Consider the following 23,951-nt stretch of genomic DNA (forward strand, 5'->3'; position numbering starts at 1 on the left):
CGAAGGAAGGGGGAGGTAAAAGGGGGTCCCCCCCGGCCGTGCCCAGTCGGGACGGTGCAGCTGGGGGGAGAAAAAGGTGGGAGGGGGAGGTAAGGGTGGTATGGGGCCCCCGCCCCAAAATAAAGGGCTGAAATCCTCCCCCAGAGCTGAAGGCGGAGGCCATGAGCCCAGCCAGGGGGTGGCAGCAGGGAGCGGGGGGGGGCTTCTGGCACCCTCAGCCTCTGCCAGGCCCCACGGCTGCACCCCGACAGCCTCCCATGGGTGCAGGGGGAGAGAAAAACTCCGGAGAAGCGAGGCAGGGTGTTTAGGAGGGGGGGGGCGCAGCAAAGCAGCACACTCCAGCAGCAGGTACCAAGTGGGGATGGTTCATTTTATTTTATCTGAAGCCACGCACAAAGAGGAAAGGAACCGCATCGCTTCCAGGCTCCGGCTGTCCCTCTCCTGCCCCACGCTGCCAGAGGGACGGGCGGCTCTCCCGCCTCCCCCCGGAGCAGCAGCACGAGGACAGACCCCTCCAGGAGGCTGCAGCCCCCAGTCCTTGCCTCTTGCCCGAGGGGCTCTGCCCCATGACACAGGGAAGCCACAAGACCCCTGCCCTGCTCTAACCCAGCCCACGGCCACTGCCCCTCTCTCCCTGCAGTTATTTTTCCTTTTCCCACATGAGGCAGCTCCTGCCCCTGCCTGCCTCCCCCACGCTGCCTCCTCTTCCCCCTCCACCCTCTTATTTTTTCCTTCACCCTCCAGAAAGCCATTTTCAGGTGACAGCACCTGCCCTGCCCCAGCTTGTGGCACAGAAAGGAGAGGGAGAAGAGGGGCATCAGCTGCAGCCCCTGCCCCAGGGGAGCCAGGGGATGCTGGTGCCACCCCACACCCACCAGGCCGGGCTTTCTGTGAGCTCGGGCAGTAATTCCACCTCCTCCTGGAAGCAAAACATCCCTTTTTCCAAGTGAGCTCTGCACAGACACAACAGAGGACAGGTGGCGAGGCATGACACACATCTCTAGCACACGTACATCGCTTGTAGGGACCCAGACCCTACTCACAGACACGAGGAACTCTTGGGATCCTCTCCTGTCTTCCTGGGGAAACGGCTGCTGCGAGGCCAGGAGGGGAGAGGGGGGACAGGGGAGCCACCGGCTGCACAGGCAAACACACACGGTGGGATCCCGGCTGCTGCGGATGCCTCCCAAAGCTGCAAATACTCACGGGGCAATTCCCCCTCCCTAAAGACCAGTTACGGACTGAACCCACAGCACCCAACACCGCCATCCCCCAGGCTGCAGGAGGAACACAAGGAGGGGGTGGCACACCTAGCCCCCGGGAGCAAAAGGGGGGCCTTCCCGTGCTCCTGCCTTTGGTTTTGTTCCAGCTCCCAAACCTGACCCCGTGCGGTGCAGGCCCCCAGGTCTCCGCTAGCTGTGGCACACACCGGTCACTTGCAGCACGTCCATGCCCAGCCGCACAGGAACGCCCCCCTGTCACACCCCGCGCAGAAACAACCCGCTGGAAGCCTCTGGCTGGGGAATGTGTGCAGGAGCTGCAGCCAGGAGCGCTTCCCAGCGCACATCCAGGCTCACTCTGGAGTACAAACAGAGACTGGCCCCAGAGGGCTGGGTAAAATGGGCTCTGCCGGCCGCTCTGGGACCCGCACCTTAAAGCACACAGCACATTTTCACGTGGATTACAAGCGCGACCAGCACCAGTTTTCAGAGAAGCTTTGGGCAGCTCCGTGTTGGTGACTGCCGCTTTTTTATGGCACGGTTCTACTTGGCATTCAGACAGCACACCAAGAGTCCTAGGAGCCCGGTGCGTGGTAACTGGGTGTGCCTGCGAGGGGCAAGGTGCCCCCGGACTGGCAGAGGGATGCGCAGAGCCCCAGGAAATGCACCGACACGGACGCTGTCCCAGGGCACCCTCAGAGCCGAGGCTGAGAACAGGGAGGCCCCAGCCCTGCTCCTGTTCTCAGCCACCAGCATTGACCTCATGACCCAAGAGTCCCAATTCCTTACCTTGCATCCCTGTCAGGATGCTTTGGGATCTGTTTTCAACCCTCAGAAAGGGTTGGAGGGTCAAAGTCTATCTACTCCAACTCTCAAAACCAAGAGGGATGGATTTTAAGATATTGCCTGACGACTTCCTGCCCTGCTTTCACTTGGATCCATTCGGCTTCGGAGGAAATTCCTCCCCCCAACTCCAAATTCATTTCAGTACACACTTACTGAAAGATGCAGTGGTACCTGGAGCGCAGCACCCTCACCGCTCCTCAGCACTAGCCATGCTTTTCTTAAAGCACCGAGATTCCTGCAGACCACCACCACCGCTGCTCCGCTGGGAAAAGTGCTGGGCTGTCAGTATTTATTTCTCGTATTTAACCGGTGCTCTGTACCTCAGTAGGATGGCATGCAGGTCAAGCATCCTCTCAGGAGGAGGGGTGTGGGATTGCATGTGGTGATACTTGAAGTGCGATAATAGACTAAGAGCCTCCGCCTAACAGGGCACAGCACCTAACTCTCTGACAGAACGATGGTGTTGTAACTGCTCAGTGACAGGGCACGCTGCTGCAGCCAGCCCGCAGGCTTTGCTTCAGGAACCAGGGCTCTGCGGGCTCTGTATACGCACACACACTTGGTCATTCCGCACCCCGTAATACCTGAATGCAGAGGAAAACCTTCTCTGCAGTGACACTGTTTGGGCCTTTAAGCCGTGTGGAAATCCACGTGCGCTGAGCTGCTAAGCCTCTTCCCTTCTGGGCACTGCAGTGCGTGTCCCCGCTCCACCCCCCGCGAAAATCCGGTCTCCTTTGGCAAAAAGGAAAAAGGCCTCAAGCTGCAGGAATTAACATCTCTCTTCCACACACCGCTGGGCTGTCTCCAGGGCTGGCCCGTTTCCAGTCACGATCCCACTGTATTGCATAAATACCTACAGCCCGGAGGCAGCGGTGGCCAGCAGCTCCCCACGGGTCGTGCAGTCGTTTCGGCAGCGACCTCCGAGCTCCCCCGAAGCAGTGCCGAGCGGCTCAGGGTCGTCCTGGGAGCACTCAGGGCTGTGCCGTGGGTCACAAGAACACACACAGTGAACAGAGCAAAGAACAAGGTGAGAACATGGGCTGGGTGGGCTTGGCAGGCGCAGGGAAGGGCTAGCAGCTCTTCTTCTGCATTAGGAGAGTCTGTGTCAGCTGCGAGGTGGCCGGCTGGACCTCTGTGTTACCATGGTGCTTGCCACCCTGGAAGCCCTGCTGCTTCTGTTTTCGCTGCAGGGGCTCTTTCCCGGTCAGTAAGGATGCTCGGAATCGGAACGGGAGCTCTGTGAACAATCAGACTACAGAGGTGAAGCACAATCTGACCAAAGATTCAGACCGGAGGAGACACAGTCAAACGTAAGAGGCTTTAAAAACTATCACCTGCATGATATATACATAAAAACCCAACAACAAAACCGACCAAACAAAAACCCCACAACATCGCAAGGACAAGCAACTTCTCTGCAAGTTGGAGTTTCTTCCAATATTCCACACCAGGGGTCTCACTGCGTCAACCTCCTAGGCAAGACGATCACAGAACGAGCAGTAGGGGCAAATCTTTCCGTAGGACAACGCGCTTCCTAGCACGACTGTCCCTGCAAGATCCTTACGCCTGGCCTCAGCTATCGACGTGTCCCTGTGGACCAGAATGGGCAGGCAGGCAACGGAAAGATGCTATAGCACCGGTTATGAAGTTTAATGCAGTTTTCAATGCATTAAAGCCAAAGGATTGTCACCAAACTTGCCTTCCAGGCAAGTTTTGCAAAAGAGGGCAAAGCTACACTCCGGCTGCTTCTGTCCTCACAACGCCTTTCGCACTCACTCCTTGCCTGAACTGTAGATCTTCCGAGCTGTGGCGCGCGTCAGCTCCAAATCCTCTGGGTAGCGAATTTCTAGCTCGGTATTTGCTAGGTAGTGAACGCCGGTAAACTCTGAAAAATAGCGGCCGATGTCAGGGTGAGGAATCTCCCGAGGCTCAGAGTTGTATTCCAGGTTCTCTGTTAGGAGAGGAAACAATCAGTTATTCCCCCACGAAATGGCCTGTGAGAGGGCCATAAATCCTGCGCCTCTCTCAAGTCCTGTTGATGTCTCTGAGCTCTGCAAACGCCACCTCCTGATGCTTTCAACAACAAAAAAAACCCTAACCCAGGTAAAAAAGCAGAGAATATCCCAGTACGATCGCTTACAGAACCTATTCTCCTAGCTGATGCTGACCCCATTTACCAGTGCCATCAAAAACATTTTCGGCCTGAGACCCCCTGGCCTGACGCTAGGCTGGAGCAGCAGGATGCCGACCTGCTCTGACGCTGCGGATCGCAGGTCTTGTTTGTAAACGCAAGGGGAAGCTGCAGCACTGAGCCCTGCTCCCTCAAGTCCCGCGGGAGATCAGTTTCCAGGAGAGATCCCAACGCTCCAAGGTGAGGGTGACTGCACAAGGATGCCCTCTGCAGGTCTACCAGAGCCACCCAGTGCCCTCTAGCTCCCCTGGAAAGCCTCCCGGTGACCCCCAGTTTCCTGTAGGATGCCCTGGAGGCCTCACAGGGCAAAAACCCTGAACAGAGTAATATACCTAACCCTAATTAGGACCCTAAAAAACACATACAGCGCCAGTTTCTCCCATCAAAAAGTGCTCCCAACAGAAGCCTTTGGGTACACCTCAACTCCCTTTGGGAGCCTTTACGCAACCCCACACACAACAGTACTCTCCTTCTCTCTTTCCAAACAACCCCAAATGTAACCCTAACTGGAACACTAAGCCTAACCCTAACTAGGACCCTAAAAAACATGCACGGCGCCAGTTTCTCCCATCAAAAAGCCTCGAGTGCCCTGCAGCTCTAAGGCACCCGCCTGCGTTTCAACACGTTAAGTCACCAGCCTGCTTTCCAAGCATGTCTCACGCAGCAAAATTCATTTTTCTAAATCCCAGGCTCCCGAATTTAGAAGTCCCCAGAAAGAGCACGTTAATTTTTTCCCAGAGCACCGCATTTCCTCCTTTGTACTAAACACTAACCTGATGAAGCACAACAGGTAAACAAAGCACTAGCGTTAAAATGCAACGGTGACCCAAGCCGAGGGCCTGTTTGCTCGCTGATTATTTGCTTAAATCAGGGTGACGGGGAGGCAGCCCAGCAATAAATCACCTGTGCAGGTGCCCTGCAGCAGTCCCCAGATGATGTCATTTTTTCCAGCACAGTGCCAGATACACAGGTAGGGGGAAAAAAAAACAAAAAACAACTGCCTATGTCCCAAAGTACCTTATCTGCAAGGCAAGGGGGGCAACACGTCGGGGTGCTGAGAACATTGTTCAGGAATAATCCATCTGCCTCTGAAACACATTCAGTTCACTTCAGAGAGCACATATGAGCCGTATTCATCCACGCAGGCTCTGCGAAGCAAGCTGGACTTTGGTAAGAGCTACCATATGTCCCTGCGTGCAGCCAAGAGCACGAGAGCTTACTGCACCTCAGCGGGCTGGTGCGGTCCTGTGGGCTGCGAGGCCCCTTCTCATCCCGTACAGCCAGGGAGAACGATTTGCACTGCGATACGCCCTGCAGAAACGCGGCCGAGCAGCGAGCTGCGTACAAACGGACAAACACGGTGACGGAACAGAAGCTGGCAGGGGGGAGGAGAACGGGAGAAGCGGATTCGGCCCGAGGTGGGGAGCCTGAGAAACGTGCTGACGAGCAGTTTTGCAACAGCAGGTACCTGGCCCGTGCTGCCAGCAAGCAAACAAAGGGAGGACAAGCGCAGACAGGTAGACACCAAGCCTGCTGTACGAGGCAGGTGTTTTGGAATTAGCGACAGCTCAACCTGCAGATTTACAGGAAGGACTCAAACTGAGCACACCTATAATAAGCTTGGTGTTATTTCTGGTTAAATCTACAAGCAGAGATTTATCTAAGACTCAGTTAAAAAAATATTATCATTCCCTTCTTAATGTCAGGTTGATAGGTTATGAAATACTCCCTTCCCAAGCGATCTGGGTTGTATTTTAGAGGGGATACTCAACAGACAGGCAGCAAGACTTCAGCAAGCAAAGACAACCCCCCAGTTTTCTCAAGCAGTATCAAAACTCTTGGATACCACTGACGACAGTTTCAAACTACAGCCTGGCTAAAACACAAAGTGCTCAGGAATCAGCTGTAATCAGAGCTGATTATACTTGTTTATAAACAATTAGAGAAAAAGAAATGAGATGACTCAACCCCAGAAGCACTGTGGAAAATTACCAAGTTAGTTTTCACTGAGGTGCGTATTTTAAAATCAATCCATGGCACAAAATAATTTTTGTTTTTTAAAGCTATTTAAGAGGTAAAGTACTGTCTAATATGAACCACAAAGTAGTGCTGCAATGTCCTGTGTCCCTACTCCATCCTTTTTTTCTGTTCTACTGAATATAATGTGACTGTCAGGAAGGTGAGAAACACCTGCACTCAAGGTGTTTCAGCCTACAGAGGTAGGAGTGTCCCCTCCTGTAAAACCACCTCTTGCTCATAGGTATGGGATCAGAACACGCTCGGGAGCACACCCTAGCAAGAGCTGAACCGCATTTTGTCCATAGTTTCCTGCTCAGCAGCTTCTGCATCTTCTCTTAACAAAATATGATGGGGCTGTGCAGCTGCCCTGCCAGCTGGATGGGATGTCTCTGTGTCACAGGGAGAAGAACACGAGGCAAAGAAACACCCAGCTTACAATGTACAGAGTTACAAACTTTTTGTTTTCTAACCCGAGTTCAATACTTCTACCTGTATCCTAACGTCATATTCTGACCATGAGATAAGAATTTTGCTCATGGCACGGTGTATAAAGAACACACGGATTTCTGCACCTCTTGGCGTTTGCGAAGAGGCGTTTGTTTTAGTCCCATTCTTACCAGAGATGGCACCAAAAGCCACGCTATCCGTGTTCTCTGGGCTCTTAGCACACAAAGTCTCTCAGTGAAAGGTGTTCAGAACCATGCCCTAACTAACAAAGTTTGTGCGTTCTCTCACTAGACCCTACTTCGAGGTCCTGCCCGAAGCATGACCATGATTTCACAAAGCAAGAGTTTCTGACAGAACTTTAAACTTCAGAAAAAGTTGAATTAGCTCTTTCAAAAGCAGTAATCATGGTTTATACCATAAAACCAATCACTTCCAACACACACTTGTTTCTAGGGCAAGAGGAGATTGTAACAAAGGGGTCCTTAATGTTCATTCCTAGCAGGACTGATTTCACAGAGAGCAAACAAAGTATGTCCCCGAATTCAAGATAATTCTCCTTCCTACCCCAACTTTAACTTACACTTTATGCCTCATACTTAAGAGCTGATCACTTAAGCATCGCCTTCTCCTACTGCACTTTTAAACAGAGAGCAAAGAGAGGAGACTCCCGCTCACCTTGAGCAGCGTATCTGCAAGAGCCATCTTCCACTAGCACGTTGTAGAAAGGCTGGTGGGGGCCATGCGGAAGGCTGTGGACGTTCATATTTCGGATCCATTCATGCCCCATCATGCAGGCGGGATCCCAGCCGTAAATGACGCAGTTGTAGCCATACCTAATTAAAAAGAATAGACTATGAAAACTCCAGAGCCAGCTCTTTTCGTCAAGGCTAATATAGCACAAACAGAACAGAAGCCTCCTGTGAGCAGGCACAAGGAGGAGAGGAGAAGAGAAGAACATCATTACAAAAAACTTGTGAGCGTACGTGTTTGTGTTCTGAGGTGGGTGGGAAATGACTAGGAGTGACTGGATAAATAGACAGGAACAAGCAGCTGAGGACAAAGGAAAGCCAAATTTGAACAAGAAATGAGAGCGGGGAAGAGACTGGGACGTCAGAAACTGGGAGAACAGGAAACAAGAAACAGGGAGGGGAATCAACCACTCTACCGTGCTGTGCAATTACTTCTGTTCCCATCACACAGACACTGTAATCCCAATGCTAACTCTCAGAAACAAAGCCAGCATTATTTTCAGAGTACTTATGAGATTAATTGTGAGGTATCATAACTGACACGGCTGACACTCTTTTAAAATATGCTTCATATGTCTCGTTGTTTGGAGGAATGGCCGAAGCCACACGGTGCCAGCATGTTGTTCTGGCAGGGCTGTGCAGACAGGCACACAAAGCCTCTGCGCAATGCAGGAAGAGGCAGTAATAGCAGTGCAGGGTAAGATTCATAAGCTGTCTTTGGAATCTCATCTCTTCTGAAACCAGTTCTGTTCCACAGTCCCTCATTAACCGATTACAAATGTTTCTTCGAGAGCTCTGGACTGTGGAAATTTTATCTGATACATGATGACTCACAGGAGGCACCTCACAAACCTCTCTGCAAACAAACAGCAGCAAAACGCTTGCTCTCTCAAAGGAGAGACAGAGCTGCTCCCATTTTTCTAAGAGGTATGCAGCATAGATGCATGTGCCTGACATTTTCTGTTCCAGGTACCTCCTTGGCAGATAAAACCCCGTCTCATTACTGCCAGAACAAACACTTCTGCACTCGTCATTACAGCACAGCCTCCTGCTAGCGCAGGGAAGGTTTTGAAGAGCTCACCTCTTGTGTTTCATAATCAGCCCAATGGAAAAGCAGACCTCTTTGTGTTTCTCGTCCGAGCGGTGCTTCACCTCGGGTCCCACCTCCTCCTTCCGGCGCTCAATATGCTCTAGGGTATGCTGAACTAAGTACCCGACGGCCCCGTGCTGGGATGGATCCAAGGCCTGAATATGCTGCAAGATGTCCAGAACCTTCAGCAAGCAAAACAAGATGACAGATTCAGAACAAGCCTCTGCAGCAGTCAAACACAAACAGATAGACCCAGCTAATATGGCAATTTAGCTATTAATCTAAGTGCCCAGGCCTAAAGGTCTGCCACACAAAGCTTCCGCACAGAACTGAGAACCTTTGCTCTAACTACACAGTTTCAAGGAGTTGACACTTGCTTATCGTGTAGAAATTGCAAACATTGCTCTCCTCTATTTGTAAAGCTCCCTACTTCCAAGGAAGGGCACTGCTGAACAAAGTAACTCCCTAAAACTAAGTCATACCAGCTAATGGCATCACATGTTTCAGCTACAGGGCATCAAAGACGCTGCTTCAAGGTTTCTGAGATGTTAGAAGAATTCCGAAGCAAGTCTGCTGAACCCCTGCTGTGAAGTGATTTCAGATGACTTCTGCTGTACTCGAGAACAAACATTTTAGCTTTAAAAAGTTCCTCAGCACAGAAGGAAATGCAAATAACCTGTACGATGCTGTACCATGAAATAGTGAACAGGAGACAGAGAACCTGCTTGACTCAGTATAACTAAAGGGCACTGACTTCAAAAGTGTTCCCAAAGCAGCAGACTCTGTAGATCCAAAGTACCAGCCTACCAACACCCTCTGGCACGCCATCGGAGCATCAGGACAGAACAGCTGCCACTAGCTTTGTTACAGGCAGGCAATGCAAGTTTTTACCTTCTTGCACCTTGTTCTTAACAAAAAATGTTGTCTAACCAGATTTGGAAAAGGCAGACACATCCATCCCAACATCAAACACCTCAAGTGCTGCCGCACTTCCAAAATCTGACACCGCTCAGCAGCTGGCAAGAGATCAAGGATTGTCTCCTTGATCACATGCTGGAAGTTTTGGTGAACGTGAATTTAGAGCGGGGCAGAAGAGGAGACCTCAGGCTACTCAGGATGAACATCAGTCAAGCACTGAAAAAAATAAACTCAAAAAAAAAAAAACAGAAGAAATACAGCTCAGGCTTCTCAGCACTTTAAATTTCTGGCAGGCATCTTACTGCCTTAAGAAGGGTGTGAAAACTGAAAAATCCTACAGAAAGGGGAAGGCCTAGCACAGTGACCATAGCTGCCAGAGATTCTTGGCAACTTCATTTACTGTTATTTGCAAACATTTAGGACAACATTCTGGACAGCTTTGCTTGAGTTTTAAGATTTTGTGCCACTTTCCGTAAGTTTGGCAGACCTCTATGAAATCTGGTATGTTCTGTTCTGTCAGGCATACAGGATTCCCTGGCTAACTATAATCCTGTACAATAGCCTGGAAGGACTGGATGCATGTGAGGATGCCAAAGGAGAAGTCTGGAGCTGTACATTTTCATTGTGTCTGACAAAGCGGCGCAGAGAACTACATGCAAGAGTCAGCCACGGGGGGCATTATCTGTCCCGAGGGGCAGCAAAATGCAAGTACGTAAAGCCCACATGCTTCGTGAACACAAAGCTGAGTGCCAGAAAGGGGAAATCTATCAGTATTTCATTTAGCTCTCCTCTATTTATGTACACTCATCATTTCAGCTCAGTGGGTCCCCCCTCACGAATTTCTTACTTTGGGCTGCTTTTTCTGTGACAACCCTAAAACTTGCTGCCCTAAGAAAGGAACAGGGAACTTAGCACCCTTTGTTCTTCAAAAGGAAGGCACCTTCTCCAGCAGTCACACGTTCCAGTTAATTTAGTGGGAAGAACTTTGCCTTCTGCTCAGCTGTCCAGCCAATCCTTCTGCCTCCTCACCCAAACCTAACGTTTGGATATGGCACAGGCAGTGCCCAAGGGAGTGAATTCCACTAAAGCACAGGCAGTTTTGACAAAGGAACCTCTCTGTGCTGTAGTGACGTGCTAAAGAAATACTCTGTTTGTTTATTGAGTTACATGCTTTCTCCCTATGCCTTCCCCAGTTTCAGTAAAGGACACAGATGACTTGGACAACTTGCAGGTCTCTGTACTGTCCTTCCCACGCTCACAGGATTCTTCAAGGCTGAAGGTGATGTTCACAGCCCTATCCTTGGGATTCTTTTTTAAGTTCTTTTTCACAAGAGCCACTGATTGTGTACCTAAAGTTTCAGAGAACAGCTTTGTTGTTTGCAAAAGATAATTTCCTGATAAGGTAATCGCTCCTTTCCTGTGACTCCAGCAAGACTTCTATCACCACCACCACAATCAAGGCATACCAAGTCCTTACCTCTTACACCTTACAGCTAGCTACAAGTCCACCGTATTGGTTTTAAGACAAATTGTCAGACTGGGGCTGTAAATCATAAATTATGACTCAGACTTGAGGCTGCTCACGAGTTTCCCCTAGAGCAAGCAAGAGTCATCCTCTTTCCTTGCTGCACGTAGTAGAAATTGATTCTCCGAAATGTGATAACTCGTTCAATTGCGTTTATTACAGAAACAACTTGTGGCAGACTGTAATGCAAGTTGATGTAGTCCAAAAATCAATAGACTAGTGTTAATAATGCTTAGCCTATCAGAAAACATATGACCGAGTGGCGAGGTACCTTTTCTGGCCAGATTCCCAGGTGGAAGTATAACCTAGCCTGGAGCATTAGATGCTGCACATTGTCCGGATACATGGCCAGGTACAGATCCAAGGAGTCTCTCAAGAGTTGATAAGACTGATCAGTGCTTTCTCTGCCAGCAAAAAAGAAACTCAATTGTAAGACTAGCTCTTCAATTCCTATCCCTAATACTCCGGTGTACAGGGATAGCCACCAAAAGCGATGCTACAGGTACAGGCACGCTCACTCAATGTAAGTGACAGTCAGCCCTGGAGTCACTCATCGCATCCAACAGCCTGCTGGAAAGGAAAAACGCTACACAATTGAAAACCGGCCTCTACCCTCCCACTTCACCGGTATTCTACTTGGTCAAATGACCGTACTCAGAGAATTCACTCTCAGAGTCACTTCCTTTTGAAATTTACTTTTGTTCCCCTTGCTTAATTAAACCTAAAGCGATCCTTTTACTCTCTGATTTCTGTCTGTTGCTACTTGGGAAAGTGATTAGCAGGGCATTTGAAAACAAAAGCAGATTGTCAACAATCCAACAGCACCGTTTACTCATTTAAGCATACGGCTTATGCCTACCTGGTCATAATAAAGGTCTCTCCTCTCAAGGGAACAGTTCCTATCTGCTTTTCGCATAGTAAAAAAACAAAACAAAACAGCTCTCAAGTGAAAATGATCTATTCTTGCTTCCATGCAATACTGCTGCATGTGATCAAAAAACTAGACACTGCAATGTGACATATAGAGTTTTCAAGACTGCCTGGTGTGACACCTCTAAAGCACTCGCTCAAGTACTGCGAAGAGGCAGTATTGGACAGGCAGACAGCACACCGTGGGCCCTTTTTTTCCCCCACAGCCCTTACAGGCCATATAACTTCAGTTACAACTCACCGCTTGCCCAGGTTTAAGAGGTTTCCCACCATGCGCTGCAAGACCTCCTTCGAAGTCACGACCCCATAGAACTCCTCCGTCACATGGTGGCCTATAAGGTACTCGCACTCCTTCACGGTCAGCTGCTTCCCCTTCCCAAAGGCGTCAATGTAAGTGTAGTCAAAAATATCTGTGCTTCTAATAAGACATCAAGGAAACTAAGCTGTGATGATGGGCCTTGTGGTGAAGCAGGATTACCTTTTTCTGTTCTCCTAGCACTTTCAAGCTTGTTTCTAAAAACGTGTCATTCATACCTCAGCTCCCTCCCTCGTATAAAGAGATCACCTGCTACCTTCTCTCTCATTTTCACTCCATCGTGCCAGTTCTTTCCTTCACATATTTTCAGGTTTGCTGTATTTATTGCTAGATTACATGATGATGCTGCACTGTGAAGTGTAACAGAGCCCACACATATGGCATCTGAAGCCTACTGCCAGAAGGGGTATATATAGACAAAAACATGGCTCTGAATTGGACTGCTGATGTCATTCACAAAACATACATTTCTGTAAATTGATCACGATCTGGTCAAAGATGTGTCCTGCACTGACTCAGAGAATTGAATGAGTGCACAGTACAACCGCAATGGCCTCTAGAAGCTGTTCTGTGTGAAAGGTTAAGTGAAATCAGCACCTTTTTTCCTTTTTTTTTTTTTCCTAATCTTATTAAACAGGAGAACAATCACCTCATACTTACTATTATTTCACACTCAGGAAATCTGTTACCTTTCACTAACAGAAGAACTGAGTCCTGGGAAAATTTCTTTAGAGGGCCGATCTTCTCCTTATAATTATGGATGGAAAATAATTGAACGTTCTGGTGTAGGTCTGGAGCTGTAAATTCTTTGTGGCTTTTATAAAAAAAAAAAGATAAAATTTCAAAATGCAGCAGATCACTTACCCTTCTTTTCCTTGACACCATCGCAGCAGAAAATGACTAGGGAAGTTGACTGGCTCAAGTTTGACTCCCAGCTGCCTGGCAATTGTTAAATAAAGAACAGACAAACTGATGGGAATTCCTGTCCTGCGGATCAAAACCTGAGGGATAAAAAAGTGAGGGATATTAAGAAAAAAACAACAGAAAAACTCCAAGATTTTAATTCACAGATGGAAACACGCCAACTTAACCAAATATGCACTAAAAGATGACAGGAAATTTACAGGAAATTACTCTTCAGAGACAGATTTTTTTTTGACTACATTTTGTCATAAGAAACACCACAAATAGCGTTTCAAGCCTTGCAGCCTCTGAGGTTTTGCCTAACGTGCACGTACCTGGTGAATGTATGAATTCAGGGAATTATAGTAATCCAGCTCATTTCCTTTGTATTTTAACTGCTCATACAGGACACAGTTCATAGCATCAAGTACCTGCCGCTGAAGCTCCACTTCTGGAATCAGGACCTCTCCTGAAAACACACAAAGAGCAATAAAGACAGAGAAGACAAACATACTTAACCTTCATGCACTGAACCTCATAGCAAAATTCCTTTACGTACAAAGAACATAAAAGACATCTAGATTCAAATAGTCAAGAGATTGGCTGGAGCACACAGCCCTAGCACTCCGCTCACAGTGTGGCCTGGCTCAGCGGATTGCCACGCACCTCAGCTCTGCATCAGTGCTGCCTTGCTTCCTCCTGCAGCTGCAGGAGCTGACCCTGACCATCCTGTGCCAGCACAGCGCTGTGGCTGGACAGTCTCACTGGCCAGGCATGGGAAGTGTGTTTTCACTGCTCGAGTCCCAGTTTGACCACTCCAGATATACAGACACAGACAGACCAGTCATTCCCTCTTTGAAAAGCAGCAAAGATGAGACTAATGCTTATAAAACACAAGAAGCAAGATGCTGTCTGACCTTTGGAGATGTTAAAGCATATACTTTTTCTATTGCTGCTGACTTCCCAAGACTTGCTGAGGAAAGGAACTGTCCCACGGCTCTGCTACACGTATCAGGACTGCTTAAGACTTCAGGGACAAATGAAAAAAAAAAACAAAACCACCACCACAAACCAATCCTTTTTGCCTAGACAGCATCAGATGGACAACCTTGGGCTATTGAGCTTCTGCGGCTGAACAAACAGCTGCTGCCTGAATGATGGTTTAAGCAAATGTCAGAACATGCTTCAATGGGATGAAGGACAATAATGCTTTAAGCTGCAATAATTCAACAGCTGTTTCACCTTATCTGCCTCTATTGAGACCAGCAGAAATGGTGTGCAGTAAAGTGTATGCTTCTATACAGTACCTGCCTTGGAAGCCAAGCTGGGGTGCCTCGGATTTTTTGTCCGAAGGACTTTGCGCACTTTATCTGTGATATCATCCACCTGTGCCTGGACACCTTTTAAACAGATGTCTGAGAGTGGGTTACAATATTGGTCAATTAAAACAGCACCTGGAAAAAACAAGCTACATAAGAAACAGGACTTCAGTTGTTTTTTTGTTTTGTTTTGTTTTTTTGCTTATTTTTGTCTACTCTAAATTCTAAATCTATGGCATAGAGCAAGCAATTGCAGCAAAACACAATAGCTTTCTTCTCAAAATTCTCATTTGTATATTGGATTTACCACAAAATGCAGAGAACAAGCTGACAATGATAAATGCCACTTAGACTCTGTATTCCCCATCCCACCTTCCTGAAAGGGAAAGCAATAGATTTGTACATTGAGCAAGTATGCTGCTGGACAAGTCTTACTTAACCAGCCAACTCCTGTCGCACTGCATCTCCTGGCATCCTCCCAGCTCATGTTTCTTGTTCAGAGCCTCAAACAACCTCAACTTCACTTCTGCGTCAGTTCTGATTTCTTCCTGCCACATCCTCAATCGCCGTCATTCTTGCTCAACGCTCCCTCTTCTGCTACATTCATCCTTCCATGCCTGCTCTCCATCTTCCTGTCAGAAACACACTATAACAGATTTTCATTTTTCTTCCGCCCAATCCTCTCCTGTCAAACTTTCGCAGGAAAAAAAATAGCCCTTTCTCAGAATATCCTCCTTGTCATCCTGTCAACTGTGCTCTTTCCAAAGCCTCCATATTGCCCATCCTTTGGAATCAACTACATTCACCTGCAATCAATTCACCTGCACTGATTCACCCTGCCTGCAGCATGCTCCTTGCTCTTGTCCAAGGAGAAAGGAGACAGGTTTTTCCCCTTTCTGGGGAAAGGAGATGGCAGGGAGCTGACTTGAAATCAGATCACTTGGTCTGATAAGCCCTGTTCAGCCCCTAGGCCACAGTTAAAATGCTTCTGCAATGTCAGCTGGTTAGGATGCTGAGCTACTGCTGATCTCTTCACTGCACTGTTCAAATCCAAGTATTTTAACTTTTTTCCTTTGCTTCTCTGTTTACCTGTCCATGCAGAACTATCTGAGCATACAGCACAGAAGGAAGCCAGTGGAATGCTGATTTTTTGATGTAATGCTATGCAATTACCGTAATTTTTTAAGGATTGCGGGTACAGCAAAAATCCAAATTTAATTCTGAGTCGCTGTCCAAGGGCTAGTTGATATGTAAGCAAGGAAGCTTCTCTCCAAGTAAAGCAACAATGATTGAAAGCTGTCATTAAGTGCTCTGCATCAGACTTCTGCCAAGGACTTACCCTCTAAAAACGACTGCTGATCAGTGGGGCGTTGAAGATACTCCTTCAAATTTTTTAATATATTCTGTTGCCGTAGGAAGTAGAGAATTTTCTTTGCATAGTACTTCCAGGTGAGGCCTTTCCTGCACAATTAAATACAAAAAATTGTATTGCCCTAAACAAGCACTTCAGGGGTGAACATTGCATTTAACTTTTCCAGTGAAGCCATCTACATTTTAGACGTTGCTTTTCTGAACGAGGCCGATGACACCACAGTCACCAAAGAGGTAAATATTAAGAGCAAATTCATTATCAAAAGAAACACAACTTGCGACGCTTAAAAAATATTGGTCCTATCATCTCCAGTTTTTATCCTGTCACTAAGATAGCATTTTGTGAAAATACTGTATCACAGGAAACAACACAGATCCTGCTTAAAGTAGCTCGGGAATATCTGAATGAAATACTATATTTTATTCATAAAACATCCTCTGACTCTGTGTCCCTCCAGAATATTAAAATATCCTCTCACCAATAGAAAAAAATAATGATGAGAGATGTGAACGTATGTCCAATAATATTCAGAAAAAAAAAAAACTGCCAGAGAAAAATGTCTTTTTTACTCAAAAAAGGCTGGAAGGGACCAACAGTTGGCCTATAGATCACGCAATCCAAAACCTTACAGTTTTCATAGTAAAATCCCTTCACTTTCTATATTAAGAAGTGAAGGCAGAGTGCCCAAAGAGAAGCAGAGAGCTGGCTTGAAGAGGTCACTGGAAATATGACAGCCCAATGTAGAGGCATTCAAATCACAAGCATCTGAGCAAGCCCTGGCCTTCAGCAACGGGTTACCCATTGCTTCAGCACACACTTCTACACCAAATAGTTAGGAATGGCACCCCCCAAAAACAAAAACCAAAAAATAAAAACAAACACACGCAAACACAAGAGAGGATTCTGCTGATATCCTGGCTCTGTCCTTTCCACATTTTTAAAACAAGTCCAGCTCCTTTCTTCATAAAAAAACAACCTTTTTCCCGCTTGCCTTTTCTCTCCTCCAGATTGCAGGTCAAATCAGTCTTCTCCATCCTACCGAACAGGAGAACAATCAAACCTCATAACACTTCATCCTCTTCCAATAAATTGGGATGCTCAATAGGGACAACTGCTTTATTGGGATATCTTCCAGGGAAATGATTTAGCCTAATGCTCCTGAATAGCTAAGACTACAGCTTAATCAGGGTGTAATTAGCATCAATTCTGCTTTATTGGGAGGCATTTGGCCAGTGGGAAGGCTCAAAAGCTTTTTAACCAGTTGTCAAACGAGAGATGTTTAGTCCCAGTTCAAATAGAAAAGGTAATAAAATGGATGTGAAAAAGCAAAAATGAGATGATTGTCATTCCAGTTATGTTTTTCCAAGCTCTACTAACAGTCCCTTTAATCAAGGCTATTAGACCCCATTAAGACAAATGTATTGCTGCTTTGTATCACAGCAAAAACAGCATTGTTTATATGGTACCAACAGAAAAACCTTCAAGCAAGCCAGTGAACTATTCATCTTGCTCAGTGTTAACCATGGTAATGAGAACACCCAGGCAGACGTGAACCAAAAGTTTTATTAACCCACTTGGTATTTCACCTGCAAATTTTGCAGTGGTTCAATTAAACTCAGTTGTTTACTTGGGGACAAAAAACGTACCTATCTACTACAGCTAAGAAAGGCAACAGAAGAGATCAAAAAAAAAAAAAAGGCTGTGGTTTTGTGGTTTCATGGTGTGGGGAGGGTTTTATGGTGGCAATCCACACTCAAGCACTGCTGTTCCCTCCTGTGTTGTAGGCCCATCCTGCAAATCAGTTCAGCAAACTGATCCAGGTTCAAATAGAAACAAATAAAAAGAACATGAGAAATCCTTAAGTCAAAACTACTGCAGAGAGGAAAGTACGCAAACTGAGAGAACTGTCGTGAACTTGAAAGGAAACAAGCAAGCAACAAACAGCAACACAAAGCCAGAGGACCTCCTTCTTGTGGAACGGTTTACACAGGTTCTTCTGGGAGTATTAAACGTGTTCTGCAATTACACACACAGCAATACTTCCAGCCTCAGTAAGGCTGGGGATGTTGGTTTTTGGGATGACAAAAGGACAGAAGCTGACATCAGGCACCCACCACAGTACCACTTGCCTCTAGCCAGAAAGGAGAAAATCCCTTCCACTTCTGATCCCTCTCACTCTTTCTTACCTTCCTTCCATGTTAAGGATACACATCAGCTCATCCTCAAAGAAGTGACTTGGGCATCCAAGAGTCTCAATGTCACTGAATCCATCACAGGGGACCTGTCAAATCAGACACTGAATTAGGCACAGCACAAGAGATTCTTTCCTAAAGAATGTGATTTCATAGAAAGTCTCAAAACCCTACAGTAATCTGAGATAACTACTACAGCATTTGGGGCTCCCTGCAGAGGTGTACGGACCAGCCCAAGCATATCGGATCATATGCAGGCTGGGCCCAAGCTGAAAGCAGCTTTAAGGTGGATTTAGCTTTTGCCTGTGGCTGACTAAACCTCTTCATACCCTCCCTAGTGTAGCAGATTGCTCCTGGAGGAAGGAATGAAGGAGCAGGACCTTTCATCTCAGCCTCAATCCTCATCTGTTTAAGCAATATTGACAAGGGCTAACCTGGAGCTATCAGGTTGTTGATCTAAAAATTATTTGAAACAATCACTTGTGTGTCTATATTCAGAACAGTCATTTTCTTGCAAAGTTTGGAATTCTTTTTAAACTCTGGTTGAACTGTAAAAAAATCTCTTTGCTTTCAAGCTTTTCACTATAGGAGATGAACAAACAGTAAGGAAAAAAAATGTGATTCCTATTATACTGTATCTTAGTCGGCACTCCACTGGATCTAGCAGAATTGGGTTGAAAGTCTCCTCCCTGCAATTCTAAGCAGGGAATCAAGCTGCAGTTTCTAGCCCCACAGGAGGCAGTCCTAATTTTTAGGAATTTGGGTATTGCTGAGTAATGGCCTCTCAATAGTCCTTGCATACATGATTGAAATGGTACAAAGCCAGGAGCCTCTGCACTCGTTTAATGCCCTGACACACATTCCTCCACAGTAAAATGTCTAGCTGCTGCAACCACAGTGGAACAGGTCAAAAAGAAGAGCTAAGACGTATGCATCTCCTAATACTCTACTGGTCTCATGGCCTTTCTCTCTGGGGATAAAAACCCGGTTGCCAACATTTGCATAAAATCAGACAGAAGACTTCAACATGCGTCTCCCATGCCTTAGGGGATTTCTCCACTGAACCACAATGTATTTGCAAAGGAGCTAGAGAGGAGCGGCCATTTACTGGCTCTAGCATGAACTTTCTAATTCAGCTTTAGTTACGGGCAGCTTTTAAGTCTATTTCACAAAATTTCAGGTTGACCCAAACCTTATAGGTAGCCAAAACCCACAGCCACCAACCGAGCAAACAGACAATGAAACCGATGTTCCCTGCTCAAGTAAGTTTTTCAAAGAGACTAAATTTTCACTTTTTACACAAGACACATAAGTGTGGTGTCATGGTTAGAGTTTGAATAATATACTTTCCAATTCAGTGAACCTATTGCACCTCAGTCCTGCTTTCAAATTACTCCTGACAACTCTCAGAGGAGCATATCCTTGCACAAGGCCTGCAGGGAGATAAATTGATAGGCTGCGGTATGTGCAGAGAAACTACCGGTCCTTCAGAAGTTGCTGAGCTCCCAGAGCCAGGTCTGAACATGCAGCGATGAGCAAAGAGCTCATAAAGACGCAATGAGACTCTCAGCAACAGCCATATGTGGTCTGCAGAATGTGCCCTGGACTCTGTGCAGTTTGTACCTTTGGATTTTGGACCATCTCTCTCATTTTGGCTGGCAGTCTAGCATTCTCACATAAAATGAGGCAATAGGAATTTTCTGACTGCACAGCTGAAAAATAGGTAGGGAGAGACAGGAAACTACTAGAAAGTACTAACCAAATAACTAGGCTATTGAACATATACAGGGATGACTTACGTGTTCTGAAAAGAACCTTTTGGAGAACGAAGCTACAATTCTCTGGGCTTCTAGTCCAGCATTGTGCCGTGCTTTGTATTCTTCAAGCCAGCTAACACCGTCTGTGTGGCTGTAGTATTTCAGCAGCGATGGCCACCTACACAACAAGACAGAAGCGAACAGGTTCATCAGTATTTCAACATCACTGAGGATCTCCAGAACTGTAAAAAGTTGTAACCACATGGCTTGAGGAGCCGAGCCACTGACAAGAGACAATACAACCTCAGATGTAATCGTACAAATTAACCCAGTGATTGACTCGGGCATCAAAGCATAAATCCAACTGATTTCAACTCAGTATGACTGGTTATTTTAAAAGTAAGCTCTCCTGTGGCCTGTCAACAGCAAATGTTAACAGGAAACCTTCAAAAGGTTCATACTCCAGGTATTTCAATATCTATACGTGCTGAACACTTCTGAGATTTCCTCTAGAGCTTTCCAAGATAAACACAGGTATCACATCAGTAAAACAGAGTTTTATAATAAAAAAGTTTGCCATTCTGAAGATGTACCATGTTCAAGCTAACTTGTCAACTAACAATCATAATTCATTGTCTTTTGTTCTTCCTCCTACCCTTGTGGGTCTAATTAAAAGGACGCACAAACCGGAGCTTCCTCTACTACCCTTGCTGGTGGCAGCATCTGCTGGAGGGAAACAGAGTTCTGAAGTCAAATCGTGACAGCTAGATGACTTTGCAGTTCATTTTTAATATAAGAAATATTAAAAAACAAACCCCAAACCAAACCCCTTTATTGTAAAAGAAAGCTGGATCTGCTTTACCAAGTCTAAAAGCTAACATACAATTTATAGTTTAATAAGAAGCATTTCAAGGTATGTGAACAGAAAGCCTAACTTAAAGGCAATGTTTTGGGGACTATTACCCCCGACAGCACCCTTTCTAATGAAGTGGGCACGTGCTGCTCTAACACAGCCCTACGCAATAAAATACATGCCAGTGCAGCTATACCCATGACTCTTCTGAAGGCAGAAAGACCACTTGGGTATGAATGTGACGCAGAACGAGTACAGGTGGAAATATTTTGGACAGCATGGGACAGAAAGACAAGAGAAAGGCCTCTTGTAATTTGCAGGGGGGCTTTTTTTTTTTTTTTTTTCCACATTTTGAAATTCTATTGGTTAGCATCGTTTTTTACAGTATTATCTTTCTTCAACTACATGAATTGCCTTAGGTTCTTTTCAGGTTATTTATATAAATATATACAAATAGTAATTTATGTGTGTATATATATATATATTTATAGAGAAAATAATATATATATACACATAATAATTCTTATATCCCTAGCTGCATATTTACCTCCAAATATTTACATCACTACTTCCGTATAATAATTTTTAGCATCAGACCAAAAGGCACTGTTCTGTCCATCCATGCCCTGAAGATATTTTACTACCTGTTAAAAATAAAACTACACTGCCATTGCAGTTACACAATAAAGTCAAAGACTAACCAAATAGCTTCACATCACACAGTAACCTTTCTCCTGATGGATCCCCGGCCGTTCATCTATCGCTGAAATGCAGCCACGTCGTAATAACAGTTACAATCATTTATTTTAGTAGGAGAAACAATAATTTCTTGGGTTGAAATTACACTGATGATTTTCAGAAAATAAAACGTAATTACGCAAGATGGAATCCCGCCAGGACGACGAGGTCAACATGCACGCTCCTGCCAAAAGCTCTATTATCAAAGACAGAGGAGGACTGCAGCGTGTGCTAATCACCCACCACACTCAATTTCAACTGTCGGATCTGAAGCATTTGTAAAAGTTCAGGTTCGCTTCAGAAATTAGAACCGCTGAACTGGTGAAAATACTTGGCCAGCCATCCCAAGCTCTAGCTTGCTGAACAGGGGAGGCTGTAATTGTCAGGCAGCCTTTTTTCAAGGGAGGAGAGGGAATAACCCCCTCGTTTAACTCTGCTGAATTCTCGAAGCCAAGTGGCTACTACAGAAAGGCATACTGCTGCTCTTCCCGTGCCAAAACACAGACAAAACCAGGCAGCAGACGAGCATGCCCTGCTCTAGACAGGCTGGTGGCCCCAGTGAACGTGTGTTGTTCCTACAGCCACAGAAGTATGCAATGCGGCCAATTCAACAGCTCCAGGGGTTTCGGCAGGGCTGTGCCCCTGCAAGGCACACCGTGACCACCGCAGGGCTCAATGAAACCCCAAGCAGCAAACGTCAACCCAAAGCCTCGTCCTGGGACAGGACAAGCCTCCGCAGCTGCTGGGGTGGCTGCAAGCCAGGAGAGCACACCTCAGTGGGACCGGGAGGCCAGCAGACATCCACAGTGCATGTACCCCGTCCCCCTCCCTTCTTCCTCCTCCTCCACCTCTTTTATCTTCTCTTCTTCTTCTTCCTCCTCCTCCTCCTATCCCTCCTATCCCTCCTCCTTTTTCTTCTTCCTCCTATTCCTCCTTTCTCCTCTTCTTCCTCCTCTTCTACTTCTTCCTATCCCTCCTCATCCTCCTCTTGTCGTATTCCTCCTCCTCTTCTCCTCCTCTTCCTCTTTTTCCTCTTCGTCCTCTTCCATCTCTTCCTCCTATTCCTCTTCCACCTATTCCCATTCCTCTACCTCCTTCTCCTGTTATTCCTCCTCCCCTTTCTCCTCTTTTCCCTCTTCTTCTGCCTGCTCCTCTTCTTCCTCCTCCTATTCCTCTTCTACCTCCTGCTCTTCCTCCTCCTCTTCTACCTCCTGCTCTTCCTCCTCCTCCTCCTGTTCTACTTCCTCCCATTCCTCCTGTTCTACTTCCTCCCATTCCTCCTCCTCTCCTTCCTCCTCCCCCTTCCCCTCCTCTTCCTCCTCCTCTTCTTCCTCTTCCTCCTCCTCTTCCTCCTGCCCCCCCCCGCCCCCCGGCGCTGCCCACCTGAGGCGGAAGCACTCCCGCCACACCTTGCCGCGGGGCTGGCAGGCGTCCCGCAGGCGGCGGCAGGTGCAGGCCACCCGCCCGATGTCGGCGGCGCCCAGCACCCCGCAGCACAGGATCAGCTCCAGCAGCTCCCCGGGCAGCTCCGCCAGGCCCGGCCGCCCGCCGCCGCCGCCTCCCGCCGCCGCCATCTTGGGTGTTTACCTGAGCGGGCCCCCCCCCGCCCCCCGCGGGCAGGGCTTAGGGAGCGTCGCTTCCTTCCCCGGCCGGCGAGGCGGGCGCTAGGGAGCGTCTGCAAAGTCCGCGCTGGCTGGCAGCCCTCCGAGCGCTGCTCGGTGGGGGCCGCCCGTCCCTACCCGGGGCTCAGCGGGGGTCCAGGGCTCGCAGGAGTGCTTTGGGCTGTCTGCATCGTACTAACGGGGCCGGCCGGGCAGGGGGGAGGATTGCTGGGGGTGGCGCTGCCGCCGCCATGGCTGTGGGAATGGCGGTGGGAATGCCGCTGCTGTGGCTGTGGTAATATCTGAGGGAACGCCGCCATGGCTGCGGTAATACCCGAGGGAATGCCGCTGCCGTGGCTCTGGTAATGCCTGAGGGAATGCCACCACCATGTCTCTGGTAAAACACTGCTACCAGCATGGCTCTGATAATACCCGAGGGAATGCTGCCGGCACATACATCGTGGTACTCGAGGTAACCCCGTCTCCGTGGCTGCAGTAACGCCTGAGGGAATGCCACTGCCATGGCTCTGGTAATACCTGAGCTAACACCACCTCCATGGCTCTGGTAATGCCTGAGGGAATGCCACTGCCATGGCTCTGGTAATACCTGAGGTAACACTGCCACCAGCATGGCCCAGATAATACCTGAGGAATTGCTGCCAGCACATGCATGGTGGTACCTGAGGTAACACCATCTCCATGGCTGCAGTAATACCTGAGGGAATGCCACCGCCATGGCTGTTGTAATCATAGAATCATTAAGGTTGGAAAAGACCCCCAAGATCATCTGGTCCAACCATCCCCCTACCACCAATATCACCCACTAAACCATGTCCCTAAAATACTGAGGGAATGCTGCCACCAGGTATGAGGTAATACCTGAGGTAGAGCCGCCTCCCATGGCTGCGGTAATACCTGAGGTGACACTGCCACTGCCATGTCCGAGGTAACTCTGCTGCTGCCGT

At 47.4% G+C, this 23,951-nt stretch overlaps 1 protein-coding gene across 1 annotated transcript; it reads right to left on the minus strand.

The window, feature by feature from the left end:
* Positions 1-351: 351 nt before the first annotated feature.
* On the minus strand, positions 352-22,992 carry FBXO21 (F-box protein 21). The gene is made up of 12 exons (XM_083804050.1): positions 22,769-22,992; positions 19,837-19,972; positions 18,032-18,126; positions 15,813-15,934; positions 14,462-14,608; positions 13,490-13,623; positions 13,116-13,252; positions 12,177-12,353; positions 11,277-11,409; positions 8,554-8,744; positions 7,399-7,556; positions 352-4,017 (listed from the first exon to the last, which is right to left on the minus strand). Exons 1-12 carry the CDS (start codon positions 22,957-22,959, stop codon positions 3,839-3,841), a joined length of 1,800 nt encoding a protein of 599 aa, XP_083660176.1. The 5' UTR covers positions 22,960-22,992; the 3' UTR covers positions 352-3,838.
* Between the last annotated feature and the right edge of the window lie 959 nt (positions 22,993-23,951).

The sequence above is a fragment of the Anser anser genome, assembly GCF_964211835.1.
Source record: "Anser anser genome assembly, chromosome: 18".
Lineage (NCBI taxonomy): Eukaryota > Metazoa > Chordata > Aves > Anseriformes > Anatidae > Anser > Anser anser.